General features: G+C 33.6%; 2 protein-coding genes across 4 annotated transcripts; both read left to right on the top strand.

Annotated features, from left to right (window-relative positions):
• Positions 1–792: 792 nt before the first annotated feature.
• Positions 793–4751, top strand: LOC137814265 (magnesium transporter MRS2-I-like). Of its 3 annotated transcripts, none has more exons than XR_011081628.1 (11): positions 793–1239; positions 1319–1348; positions 1762–1906; positions 2031–2152; positions 2615–2689; positions 3330–3554; positions 3660–3704; positions 3809–3853; positions 3991–4058; positions 4170–4292; positions 4429–4751. XR_011081628.1 is itself a non-coding variant. In XM_068616890.1 (11 exons), the coding sequence occupies exons 1-11, from the start codon at positions 1000–1002 to the stop codon at positions 4513–4515; spliced, it is 1167 nt and encodes a 388-aa protein (XP_068472991.1). In that variant the 5' UTR covers positions 793–999; the 3' UTR covers positions 4516–4751. The 3 variants fall into 3 exon arrangements, 2 of the variants coding, with proteins under 2 accessions (XP_068472991.1, XP_068472992.1); XM_068616890.1 differs by having other exon boundaries at positions 3991–4020; XM_068616891.1 differs by lacking the exon at positions 1319–1348 and having other exon boundaries at positions 830–1239; positions 3991–4020.
• Positions 4752–6761: 2010 nt separating this feature from the next.
• LOC137814269 (E3 ubiquitin protein ligase DRIP2-like) lies at positions 6762–13500 on the top strand. Its single transcript, XM_068616901.1, has 7 exons — positions 6762–7386; positions 8016–8115; positions 9442–9772; positions 9930–10375; positions 10499–10549; positions 12611–12683; positions 12981–13500. Exons 1-7 carry the CDS (start codon positions 7272–7274, stop codon positions 13152–13154), a joined length of 1290 nt encoding a protein of 429 aa, XP_068473002.1. The 5' UTR covers positions 6762–7271; the 3' UTR covers positions 13155–13500.
• Positions 13501–14287: the final 787 nt, after the last annotated feature.

A 14287-nucleotide genomic window follows, 5' to 3' on the forward strand; every position in this document is an offset into this window, starting at 1 on the left:
CCATTGTTTTGCAAAATAATTGACATCTATCAATTTAATAAGATAGTTATTCTCAAACAACAATTCTTTAAACTTTTTCTTTATAGTTTTTTGAAATAAAGTATATGTAATAAAAATATAATAACAATATTGAAAAAATATATACTAACCTTTTTTAGAGAAATAAATATTTTAAGTGTAAAAAACTGTCTATGATTTTAATACTAAAATTTACTTTATAATTCACATTATCACGCGTTCAACATCCTCCTACTTGTTAAAAAACCTGTGACAATACTCATCAAAATTATTAAAAGAGTCACTACCAACTTTAATTTTAACTTTGTGAACCTTATGCATACCGAATTCTACTTCGTCTTGATTCAGTCCTTCACTTTTTACTCCAACAAATAAATATAGGACAATGATAGAGTAGAAGTGGATGAAATAAATATTTATCTTTTTTTGAAATAATTTATTATGAATATTCTAAATATTTTAAAATAAATAAGAACCAAAATACAATATTATTTACACCATTATATAAAAGAGATATAATATTAATGTTTTTAGAATAATTTTTAATTAGAAAATTTTATACATACCAAATTAAATTAATTTTAACATTCCATAAAATAAATAACTATATAACTTTTTACTTAAAAGTAATCATATAACTCCTAATCTCAATTGAGTATCACCATTATACAGCAGTTGAAGAAGTTATCTAGAGAGGGCACCCATGCAAATATTAAATTGAAAGAAAGAAAAGCTTGCAACTAAGAATTTCCTGTAACGTTGTATCTTGTTCCATTTCTCCTATGTTTAAACCAACTGTGTTTAAGCCTAACTGTGGTACTTTTTTAACCTCCCCTCTTCTGCCACTCACAAACAACCCCACAACCTGTCACCAAATCAACTCATGCAACATATCTTTCATTGCTCCCTAACTCTTCCAAATGGAATCACTCTCTCATCCTCTTCCCTTTCCACACCCTCTCTTCAACACTTCCACACCAAATGGCTCTTTCTTCCTCTATGCTCCAACTTCAACCCTCTTCACTAAAGAAGAAAACTGCAGTTTCCAGAAATTGGATTCTGCTGGACCACCATGGCAAACCCACTGTGCTGGATGCAGACAAGCATGCTATCATGCGTCTGGTTAAAATTCACGCCAGGGATCTTCGGATTCTCGATCCTCTCTTATCGTATCCCTCCACCATTTTGGGCAGAGACAAAGTCATTGTTCTCAATTTAGAGGCAAACACTTTGTTTCCATCACTTCTTTTGTTCTGCTTTCTAATTTTCTTTCACCAACTCATTCATTTCTTTTCTGCAGCACATTAAAGCTATTATCACTGCAGATGAGGTATGCTTGCTACTGATAAAGTGCTCCAAAAATTAAAAATATGAACAAAGAATCTAGATGTAATATTTTAAAAAATCCACAACTAATATTTACTCACTCTGAGTTACCTATGTCGAAGACGTAGATCAATCCGTATGAAGTTGTTCTTGTATAATCCGTACTTTCAAATTCGAGTTATAGTATTAGGTGGAGAACCAACCGGTCTTATCCACTTCTGGTGAAAGAAATCTGTATTCTATAAATAAGTAGTTAATTATTGGGAGAAAAACAATTTTCAATCATTAAAATTTGTAACTATTCATTGGTTTTTAATTTACAACGATATGTGTCTCATGTTCAATGTCATTGTTCTTTACGAGCTTACAAGTAGAATCAATTTTGTGAGGTTGTGTTGTTTGTTCTTGGCGATGCAGGTGTTGCTAAGAGACCCAACGGATGATGACGTTGTGCCAATAGTTGAAGAGCTTCGACGACGGTTACCCAAAGTAAGTGCTTCTGGGGAAGGCCAAGGAGAAGAAGAGGCGTGTGTTCAAGATGGGGAGGGTGGAGATGAAAATGGTGTGCTTTGTGAGACATTTTAATTTAATTTATTACTATAATTAAACAGTGTTAGTGTTGTTCTGTTTCGGGCTCTTTAGTTTTTCTTCTGTTTCGATAATGGAAAATTGACTGTGGCTCGTAGAATTTCCATTTGAGATACGGGCTTTGGAAGTTTTATTTGAGGCCATTTGTAGTTTCCTTGACGCACGAACGAGAGAGTTAGAGACTGCTGCTTATCCAGCTTTGGACGAACTTACATCTAAGGTAAAAAGCCTTTGCATAAGAATTATATATACTTTTCATAGATTTTTCACCTTGGTACAAGAACATAGCTTAAATATATCTTCACACCATTGTATTGTCAGCAAAACATGTCTACTTAAAGGCTAGGCTAAGCAACAATTTTGTTCATAATGTGTTATCAAATTCTTTTTTATTTTTTAAATCAGTCTCCCCCTTAGCACAGTGGTTTTGCAGTGAGAATGAGATATACAACTATCATCAGAAAGACAGCACAGGATCCTTAAGGACTAAAACCTAATACTGTTGCTAATTTGTGATCTAAAACTTTAGATAGCCTCCATATCCATATCCAAATCTGGTGCATAAAACATGTAGTTTGTTATTTAAAGTTTGATTTTTCATTATCAGTTGTGACAAATTTTTGAAACTTTATCCTCCTCTTCCCCTTCCACACCAATCTGGTTGAATGACACTTGTGTGCAGATTAGCAGTCGTAACTTGGATAGAGTGAGAAAATTGAAATGTGCAATGACGAGGTTGACAAGTCGTGTTCAAAAGGTATGTTGAAGATATATATTAACACAGTTTTATTCCTTTCCCTCTCACAAGTGAATTCCTCTTTTCCTTTTCTCTACGAGTTCTTTATATTAAATTGTGCTCCTAGCATAAGAACGTGGCAATGCTGTGTTCTATGAAGCCTATATACTCCAAAACTAAAAGGCATGTATTCTAAAATTATTCAAATTTTCTTAATTTTTCAATTTTTTCTAAGATATTTCTGCGATATTTTCGTGGATAATTTCAGATTAAAGAAGTAGTTAATCCTTTCCTCATTTAATTTTTAGACCTTTTCTAAGGTATGATACATATATGAAAAACTTGTTTGAGTTTTTTTTAGCTATGCATGTTGTGAAAGGAATTGTAAATTGTGATTATCATAATTGTAAATTAACGAGGAATTCGATGTATTTTTTGTATATACAGAAAACATTTTATAAACTTTTGTCCACTATCCGAATGTATTAAAAAAATTGTCGTATATATATGTATTGTATATATGTATCATATTGTATGAATAAGATATTAAGTATCTGGCCTTCATAGGTAAACTAACTTGCCTGTCATTGATTTCCCCTTTCTTTATCATATTACAACCAATATTTTTCTGTTCGCGTTTACTTTACTGGCTTTATTGTAGATTAGAGATGAACTAGAAAACCTACTTGATGATGACGACGACATGGCTGATCTTTACTTATCAAGAAAGTCGACTGTTTCATCATCTCCAACAAGTAGCTCTGATGCTCCAAAGTGGCTTTATGGTTCTCCAAATAAAGGTTCCAAAATACACAAATCAAGCAGAGCAAGTGGAACCACAGTTCACAGGGAGGATGGTGTAGAGGAGCTTGAAATGTTACTTGAGGTTAAGAACTCTTCATCTTTAATGTTGTCACACCACACAGATACTTCGGGTTCGTTAAATGAACGGCATTAATTAAACTGAATAATGTTGTGTTTTGCTTTGCAGGCCAATTTCATGCAAATTGACGGCACATTAAATAAGTTGGCCACAGTATGAACTGCATATTTTCTTCTAATCTTTCCTACTTCATTTCTGATCTGCACTAATTAGCTGCTAAACTTTTCTATTTTGATATATCCATCCCTTCATTTCAGTTGCGAGAATATATCGATGACACAGAAGATTACATCAACATACAGGTAAATTTTAGGCACAACTGCTTCGTGTATTTTAAGCTCTTACTACAGGGGGAAATTTTTAATTTTTGAACTGAATTCGAACACACCCTTTATAGCATAACAACTCTTTGTAACATGTCACACATGCATGCATGCAGCTTGACAATCACCGAAACCAGCTGATTCAGGTATAAGCTTTTCAAGGCCATTGTTTTCTCCTTATGAGGTTAAGTATTTATGTGCCTATATTCTCACAAACATTTTTAGAAACATTTTACCATAGCCATGATCGAAGCCTTTAACTACTACTGTTATTTTCTATCCTTGTTTGGGACAGCTGGAGCTCTTCATTAGTGCCGGGACTGTGTGTATGTCCTTATATTCATTGGTGGCTGCAATATTTGGTATGAACATTCCATACACATGGAAAGTACCAGGCCACGAACATGTGTTTAAATGGGTATGTATGTGCACATCACTTGCAACTATAAGAGAAAGGTTTTCAAATCCCCTGAGCAACTTTTGCCACACAAAGTACGTTTGTTGTAACAGGTTTTCCTGATTCTTGTTTTCCAATTCAATTTTTATAATTTTAGGTGGTGATCTTTGCGGGAATGGTTTGTGCATCCTTGTTTTTATCCATAGTATCTTATGCCCGACGCAAAGGCCTTGTTGGGTCTTGAAAAATGTAAAGCCTAAAGATGCATGTCGGGAGGGAGACATCAGATTAAGTCAAAAGTGGCCAATTTCCACACATTGCCTCAAAACAATACTGTATTTCTTCTTTCATTTTATTTTATACAGTTCAGATAAAATGGCTGTTTGTTGGCAAAAACGAATGCACTGAATATTATGCTTATATCTTTCTGTTCATATCATATATCTGTTTATAAAATGAACAAATTGATTTTTTTACTAACCACTAAGATTATTTGCTTTATTTTTTAAATGGAGTCCCTTTTTTCAATAGTCAAAGTTCCTCACATGTACAAATGAAAAAAAAAACCATTATCCTCTTTATAGACTAGGTTATTTTTGTTTTTAATGTAAAGTATTTGGTCAAATCGGTTCTGCTCCAATTCCATCTTCTTACGGCACCCATCGATCATGCGCATGCAGCTTTCAATTACTACAATCATACAATTATTATGAATTTATCATCGTTCCACGACAATTTCTGAATTTCTGTGAATTTCGGGCTTTCTCCACCACTTTGGATCTAATGATTATACATTTCGCCCATAATAAATGGTGGTATTAAAAAGTGGGAGAAAATAATGAAGACAGGTATAATTATTATTGGTAGCATTTCTCCCAGGTAATCATGTAATATTAGCAAACAATGAAGCATGGACAGGGTGTGGACGTGATGTCTTAACTTTAGAAAATTAAGGTTAACACAAAAAAAAAAGAGTTGTTTTTGTTGGTGGTAACTGTCATTAATATATACAAATCCGTGTTTCAAATTCCAAAAACTTTCTCTTAAACCTCTGATGTGGATTAACCTCGAGATGCATGGTTTTTTCACAGTGCACGAGTCTCAATTACTGAATTGCGCATGGGCCAGGGTTTCATAAGTCTGAACTGGACGCATTCAGATTTGAAATGGATTAATGACCAAAAAGGGTATAATAGTGAGAACCCTTGGCAAATAAGATAAACACAAAGATCACATGTTCCATTTTTCGACAAAGACAATTGCAGGATTTTTTTTATTTTATTTTATTTTTTAACTTTTGGGGTTTGGTTTGGTGTGTGTCAACCTAATTTTTTTTTCTGGATTAGGAAGATGAGGATAAAGGTACCCCTAACTAACTAACCTTCAATGCGAAACAAATGACATTCGGCCACGTATATAACATTTCTACCTGAAATTGCTACACCTCACTAAAACCATTTCACTCTCTAATATTAGGCACTGTGTGTCAAATAACATTTAAAATTTATACAAGTTAATAAAATAAATTCACTTTTACCCTATCCTTTTTTATCCATATAACAACTCCTTTAGTGCGTGAACAAAAAGCTTTTTTCTTTAAAATCTTAAATGAAAATATCATCAAATAGATTCTTTTTCAGTCCTTTTTATTATTTGTTCATTTTAACTTTATTGAATTTCACTTGATTTGGAATTTTAGGCTCACCAAATTAGTAAAGGAAGTCCTCCTAAAAAGTTCTCTTATCGTACTTTCTTTTTTTAAAAGAAGTCTAAGTCATTAGGTAAATTGCATATATAATATTTTATATAATAATTGAAGTTTACCAATATTTTTTATTTATGAAAATTGATTGCAAGTAAAGAGTTTCACAACAATTGTTGCAATTTACTCAACCAACAGAACTAGACCCTTTAATAACAATGAAGAGCATATTAGAAAATGTATTCAATTTTTTATTAATTTTATATTAAATGATATTAATCCATTTTAACAACAGAAGTGTTTATTGATTAAAATTTATTGAAATCAATGAAATTATAAAAAGATCATTAAATAGAACAATCTCGTACAATCTTATGATCTTTAACAAATTGGAATTGATAAGATATATAGAGGGCATACTATTAAATATTTCCATAAAATCTAACCAAACATTATTGTAAGAGACTCATTCTATGTTACATACGTGAACCATCACAAAATTACACAAAAAGAGGAACAAAGGTTCAATGTATTGAACACTTTCAAAATGCTCAATTCATAGTATTTTAGATTTGAAAGAGATAAGGGATTGAGAAATGGGAAGTTAATGTAATGTTGCAAAGGTTTCACGCTCACTTATTACTCGGTCACTCCTATTCACTATGGTGAACCCTCCCGCATGACACGCCACCCGAGGGGTGCGCATCCTAACATTGGCGCACGATATCACATATCCCAACTTCTCTAGCTGTCCTTTATTTTTTCGTCTAGCTGTCGTTGGTTGAAGTGTGGAACATATGTGCTTATAATATTTTGTTTGAATTGTCCATATTTTTTCAAGAAAATAAAATTCAAAAAAAAAAACATAGAAAGAGAGAACAAACACTCGGAACACAGAACACAAACACAGAAACACTCGGGTTTCGGTTCATGCGGAACAAGAGGTCCTCTCGATTCAGATCATCCACAAAGCAACACAAACTCCCTATGCCAAATCTACCATAACCCACGTCAAATCCTCTCGAATCTCACCGACCCATCAACTTTTCCCACCGTTTTCCTCCTTCCCCACCGATCGCTGTTGCTGCAATACCCACCGTTACCAACACCTCCATCCATTCCCACGAGCTTCTTCGTTCTCCCTTCCACCCTTTTTCAGACTGTGTCTTCTTCTTCTTAATGCAGAGGGTGATTGCCATAGAATGGACGTAAATTTGGGAGGTGCAGGCGTGGCGATAGCATGCAGGGAGTGAGCGAGTGAGAGTAGTTCGTGCGAGCGTGCAAGAAAATTAAGGAGCATGTCGAATCAGGTGGCGAAGGTGCGGAGGAACACGATTGTAGCATGCATGACTTGCCCACTTTGCAACAAGTTGTTCAGGGAAGCCACAACCATATCCGAATGTCTTCACACGTGTGAGCACTCCTCTCTTTCAATCCGTGTCAATTTTTTCTCCGATTTCTCTCATTCGCTTCCTCCTTCACTCTACGCCCCGATGCGGGAGCATCTGGACTTTGCGTAACCGGAGAGAGATATGGGTATTTCGTAATTTGACGTGTCCAACAAAAGTTTTGTTTTTTATGTTATTTTTTCTAATTTTCTTTTCTTTTGGGTTCTCTCTCTAACTATACCCGTTGGGGACGTGAATGCTGGTCAGAAGCAGTGTGCTTTTCATTGGCTAAGTATTCCTATGCTGTTCCATTAATGTCCTTGGTGGAAAGGTGTTTGAACCTTTTTCTACAGCCACCACTGTTTTTTTTAGTAAAACTCTTCCTTGTACACACAAGATTGAATCCTTATCTCACTGCATGCAAAATTATACTAACTTTCGTGGAAGCATGAATATTTTTACGGGGGGTTGGTTCTTGCATTTTTTGAATAATTTTCTCTTGGTGTTTGTTATGTGTCGTTTGAAGCTAATTGCTGGTTTAATTTGATATCTTTGCATGCACTTTTTTTGCTTCACCAGTACAAGTTCTAAGCAAATTCCGTTGTGCAACTAAACAAATAGTAGATTTTTTTACTTTTTGTGGACTATATTCAGTTTGCAGGAAGTGCATTTATGATAAAATTATGGATGAGGAATTGGAAAGTTGTCCAATATGCGGCATTGATTTGGGTTGTGTTCCACTCGAGAAACTGAGGTTAGTCCCTGCCTTTAATTGAATTCCAAGTTACCCTTGTATACTCTTGTACTTCTTCCTTTACAAAAGAAAAAAAAAAACGAAATGCCTCTCTGCTATACTTTAACTTGTTGAATATGCATGGAGGGTGTTGCTTTAACGTGGTATGCTGTGTAGCAAGAGTTTATCTTTATGCAACCCACACCCTAATTATTGCTACAATACAAGCCTGCTAAAATGGAGATACACCTTTACAAGATGAAACCTTTCTTTTGAAAATGAATAATGTTGTTGATGGGTGACACATCTGCTATAAGGGCCTGCGACCAAAGAAACAAAATAGCTGTCATAGACCATACCGCCGTTGCAGCAGCCTACAAGAATGAGAAATGTTCATGCTTTTATTGTGCTATCAACATAATGTTACATCAATCTTTTACTTTATGAAAACTGACATAAGAAGGATCCACCACCTGCATGACGAATTTGTTAGGTTAATACATGCATATAGTATACAGGGAAATAATTAAATGCCCTCAGTTTGACATCTTTCTATAATTTAGTTGATGATATACATATAGTAATGCTGGTAATTTATTACTTTATTTTGAATAGTTTTCCTGACAAACATTGCATATGTTTAATAATATATATTATCATAAATGTAAAGTGTTTAAGGAAACAGTAAATTGTAATCTGTAACAATTATGTTTTTTTGTCTGCTGATTGCATTTAGTAATTTTTCATTTGAACTTCTAGTCGGAAACAGAGCAAGATGAATTGGAGAAGGATAGTCCTTATGCAGTTAATTGATAAAAGAACTGAGATAATAGATATTAACAAAGAAGGATTTAGCATCTGTTTTGATTGAGAATTTTTAGATGTAAATTTATTAATAATTTCCTTTGTCTTCAAAATAATATCATTTGATTCTATTCCAAGTGATGGTGTTATTGTTTGCAGTTGTATTACCCAAAATTGATGTATTATCCTATTACCAAATGACCTTGATGATAAAAAAAACAGCGAAATAGTGTGGGACTTAAGGAGGATGGTGACGAACTAGGATAAACAAATAGGGTTTATAATAGTTGTATTGATGCGTTTTCTAGGTAAGGGGAAACGGAGGAGAGTGATCTGAACTATCTGAAAAGAAGTAGATCAGGAAGAGTGAATTTTTTGAATGAATTACCTACACCACCATTTCATATATCTGGCTTTGGTAATGAAACACACTTCAAGCAATTTTGAAAAATACAATCAAACAAAACCACATAGCTGATGATATTGATATTCCCTTTTGAATTGTTGCTTGCCAATTTACCAACTTTGGTTACTGATTACCAGGCCAGACCACAGTTTGCAAGATGTAAGGGCCAAAGTTTTCCCCTTAAAGGGAAGAAAGGTGAAGGCACCTGAAGTTGTGACCTCAATACCATTACCAGCTAGGAGAAAGGAGAGATCTCTTTCGTCTTTGGTGGTCAACACTCCAAGGGTATCTACACAGGCAACAATGACAGGAAGAAGAACAAAACCTTCAAGAAAGGCTAGTGGTCTGCGGTCTACTAGTTTTTCCATTGAAAAGCCCATTAAGAAAGAGGAAGAGTTACTGGAAGATCATCCTGGGAGTTCAAGCTCACCTGAAACTTCAAATAAGTTTGCTCAGAATTCCGGACAGGTAGTAGCAGAAACAATCTGGTTCTTATCTTTGAACTTGTTATATATTGTTCTGTCCCCGTTTTTTGAGTTCTTGATCCTGGTTCATTTGATTTCCTGGATTATAGGACCATTAGTTTACTAACATTCTTATGCTTAATTTTTTTTTCCTGGTGCAGAGTATGTCCCCTTGTGAGGGTAGTCAATCCGCACCCAACAAAGGATCAGAGAATGGTGCCGAACCATGGGATACAAAATTGGATCTCTGGAAGCCTTTGAATTGTTTAGTAGAGGTGGCAAGTAGGAGTAAATCTTTCAAGTCTCATGTGCAAGGGTCTGATGCTAAATTAGAAATCACTCAAGTAAATGAGAGCGAATCTCAAGTGCAGAAAGCTAAAACTAAGGAAAGTAAACGTAAGGCAAAAGTTGAAGATGAAAAGATTAGCCCTTATCCTGCTTCTTCAGATACAGCAAAACCCAATAAACTGCGCAGAATGCGCAAGAAGAAGGAGCCTGCTTCAGGAGAATCAAGCATATCACCCCAAGCTGTGCTGGATTCTGCCACTAGTAGTAGACTCTCTAGGACTGGTCCAATCTGGTTCTCCTTAGTAGCTTCTGAAAACCAGTGAGATATCAATCTTCGGAACTAAACAACTTATAATATCAAATCCTAATAAGGATATTATATACGTTCTACATATCCTTTTTTTGGTTATTTTTAAGTACTAATTTCAGACTCATGTTTCAGGGGAGGAGATGCACCCTTGCCGCAAATTCCTGCAAGTTATGTGAGAATAAAGTAAGTTCTTACGGACTCCCTGTATCTTTATTGTCATTATTTGATACTTTAGTTTTTGATTTATTGCGTGCTTTTATGAGAGGAATGTCATGCTTGGATCAATGTATAGTTTATGTTACTCACTACTATATATGTGAATCTCTACAGAAATATTCATGAATATTTATCTGAGTAAGCCTTTCTTCGTATAATAAGTTTTGAGCAACATACTAAATTATTCTCAATGACAGCATAATATTGCTTCTGGCTGGATAATAACAATGTACTCGCATTCCATGAAATCTTATCAAGAAGAATGATATTATGAATAAATTACATTACATGGATACTAGTTTTCTTAAATTTGGCCTAATATCTCTCCCTTTTCTACCCTTATACCAACTCTCCTAAATTATTTGAAAAGCATTACACCAACGCCCTTTAGTTGTTTGAAAAACATAACTGTGCATCTTTCTGTGGGAGAAGTTGTTGTAAATGTTACAAAAAGAGGAAGGTTATGTCCAACCAGAACAAACTGCAGGAATTGTCAATTTAATTTACTCTAATAAATGCTAAAAAATCTTGAAGGTACTTGTTGAACCTCTAATTTTGTTGATTTTAGAATAAATTGTTATTTCTCAAAACACAAAGATTTTTGTCATCTGAAATCTTCCACAACCCGAGGATTTCACTCTTTCGCAATTTAGATCACTCAGATACATATATCTTCAAGATCTCACTCATTCGAAATTGTCCTCACCTAGGTCCTTTTTGGTTTTGGTAGTGAGGAGAGAAATACAGAAAATGAAAATGGAGAACACTTAAGTTGAGAAAAGATAAATAGATAAGAAATGAAATTGAACGTTTAGCTGTTTAATTAGAGTATAAATAAGAGAGAAAAAGTCTTTAGAAAGTTGTGTAATTTGATTGGAAATAAGAAGAGAGATCAGTAACAATAGATAAGAAATAGTAATAAGGTAGTTCCTACTATTTTTAATTTTTTTTTCCTTCCCTCCTTCAACCTAATATAGAATATTAATTCTCTTCCTCTGAATCCTTCTTCTTCCACTCTACCAATTGAGGGGTTAGTCTAGAGGCCAAAACTCATTATATTTACTTAGATCATCTTCGGTGGGTATGGCTTGCATGAGTTTCTTATATACAAAATAATATCTTAATTTCGGTTCTACAAACTTGATTTCCTGAAAATTGAAAAGAGTATTCAATTTTAAAGAACCCATATTTGTGAGATCCACGTCAAACTATTTTTTTTATTGACAAAGAACTCATATAAGCAATTTCATTGGAGATGTTCTTCGTGTACACCTTTATTAACCTCTTATTTTCTTCTCCATTTGCTATTGTGGGATTTGCGCAGATCAAGGAAATATGTAAGCTATTTTAGCATGGTTTGGAAAAATAAAAATGAAAAACGGAAGTTCGTCAGGGACCTATCATGAGTTGGATGATGATAATCCAGTCATATTTCCATACTTTTTTTTCTCATCAATAAATCAAGCAATTAGCATATGCTTTCTGTCAAGATTAATTTCCTTTTATCTAATGTGTTGATTTTGAGAAACTTCTTTTTAGCTTATTGTAGCCAGGGAATTAGAAGAACGTGTATTTATATCTATCTAAACTTTAGATTTCATATAAACTCTGCCAAGTACGAACTTTAAAAAAAAAAGATTACTCCTCTCTTCCCACTTTTAGAATAATGTTTCCTTGTAGTCATATCATATCACATTTACAAAAAAAATAGCCAAGGAAGAAATTTGCGATTTTTTTCATTATATATCAACTGTGTTGGTTGTGAACTCGAGAGCATGCAAAGGGTAAATCAAAGTTCAGACTTTTAATAAGAATGGGGTATATAATATAATGATTGTGTAATGCATTTGTACCATCTCTATGGGTTTTCTGTGTCTAGTTTAGATGGTTTCAGCTACCTATTTGATACATGACAAAAATATGCTTGAGAAACTGTGTCCACTCTATTTATGCTGCTCTAAAGCTTCTTGAAATGTGGAAATCCATCTGAACTAGAAAACGTTATAATGTCTTTTCTGTTTGCTACAGGGATGGTAGCCTACCAGTCTCATTCATCCAAAAATACATAATGAAGAAACTGGACTTGACTAGTGAAACAGAGGTAACTCTCTCCCTTTGTAATACATCCAAAAAACATAAACAGGGACCTGAAAGATTTTATTGTCTTTTTCTGATTGTTGTCTGCTATACCAAAACATAAACAGTTTGATTGTCCTGAAAGCTCGTCACACTTGCATAGTTCCATTAATATATGCAATAATTCATTCCCATCTGTCTCAACTTTAACTGTACTTAACCATGGAAGTTGAATTACATACTCTTTAGTACATGATTCTTGTTTTTGGTAAAAGTTGGCTGTTTTGTTATGTCGCTTCACTCGAGTTAATTGATTTTGCAGGTTGAGATTAAATGTATGGGACAACCAGTGCTCCCTACATTGCGTCTATATAATTTGGTTGAGTTGTGGCTGGATACAGCATCCACGTCACAGAGAATTCCAGCAACTATTGGGTCCTCAGCAAAGGATTTTGTCATGGTTTTGGCTTATGCTCGGAAGCCTCCACACCCTTGATCGTGCTTCCCCATTCATTGAAAATGTTCTTCATAGCATACTCACTTCCCATCACCACCGTGGAGGACAGGACAAGATTGGCCAAATAAATTATAAAGCAAAATTTTCTCCATTAAAACATACCCTTTTTCTGTTCTGGAATGTAGGGATTCCGATCTGGTAGTTATTTTAATGTTCATTAGATCTTCATTTTTCAAGACCATTTTTTTTTAAAAACAATCGTTTTACTCCATAATTTAGAGGGTACATGTGACTTGGATATAAGAATCCGTGCCTGGTTAGAAGAGATTATTTGTTGAGAATTTGACATTATTCGAATGAAGAGGATTTTTGTTTTAATTTCTTATCCCTTATTCTGTTTGTTTCTTTGTTTTCCAATGGCCAACAAATGCAAACACTATGTCTGAATGTTTTCCGCTAGAGCTCAAAATCTTGGTTGTGTTTTCTGTTCTTTCTAGAGTCAAGAATTTAAGTGTTCAGAGGTTTTTTTTACAGCAAGACTTTATTAGAAAGAGTTGAATTGCTATTTTCTACTGTTAGTGAGAAGATTTTTGCAAGGTCATTTAATAGTCGAGATAAAAGTTAATTAATCAATTATACACTACTATGATTAGATATTAATATAAAAAAAATTATAAGTGAGTAACTAGTAACTACACATTAATCTAGTTTTTGGAATTATAATGATTGATTAAGAGTATACATAACATATATGAATTGTTTATTATATATTGTTTATTTTAATATTACGAATTTAGGAGTCTTACAATTTAAACTTTGTACTTTTATACTTTTTTCAAAAGTATTAAAAGTTAAACTTAAACATGATGAACTCTATCTAATATTTTTTTATTCAATTATTTATTATAATTTATTATTTATAAATTACTTCTATTTCTACATCTTACATCTTTTAATAGCAAAATAATATTCAATAAAAAATTATAAGATATCATATAACTTATTTAATGAATGATTTTATATATTTTAATTGATAAAAGTGTAGAAGTAAAATAAAAGTATTTAATCAATGTAAACTAAAAGTTACAAATGATTTCTTAGATTTCATGGTCGTGGAGAAAATATTGACATTACATTAATAGTGTAGAAAAAAAATTAGCTAAGAGTTGTAA

This window comes from Phaseolus vulgaris, chromosome 1 (assembly GCF_000499845.2).
Source record: "Phaseolus vulgaris cultivar G19833 chromosome 1, P. vulgaris v2.0, whole genome shotgun sequence".
NCBI lineage: Eukaryota > Viridiplantae > Streptophyta > Magnoliopsida > Fabales > Fabaceae > Phaseolus > Phaseolus vulgaris.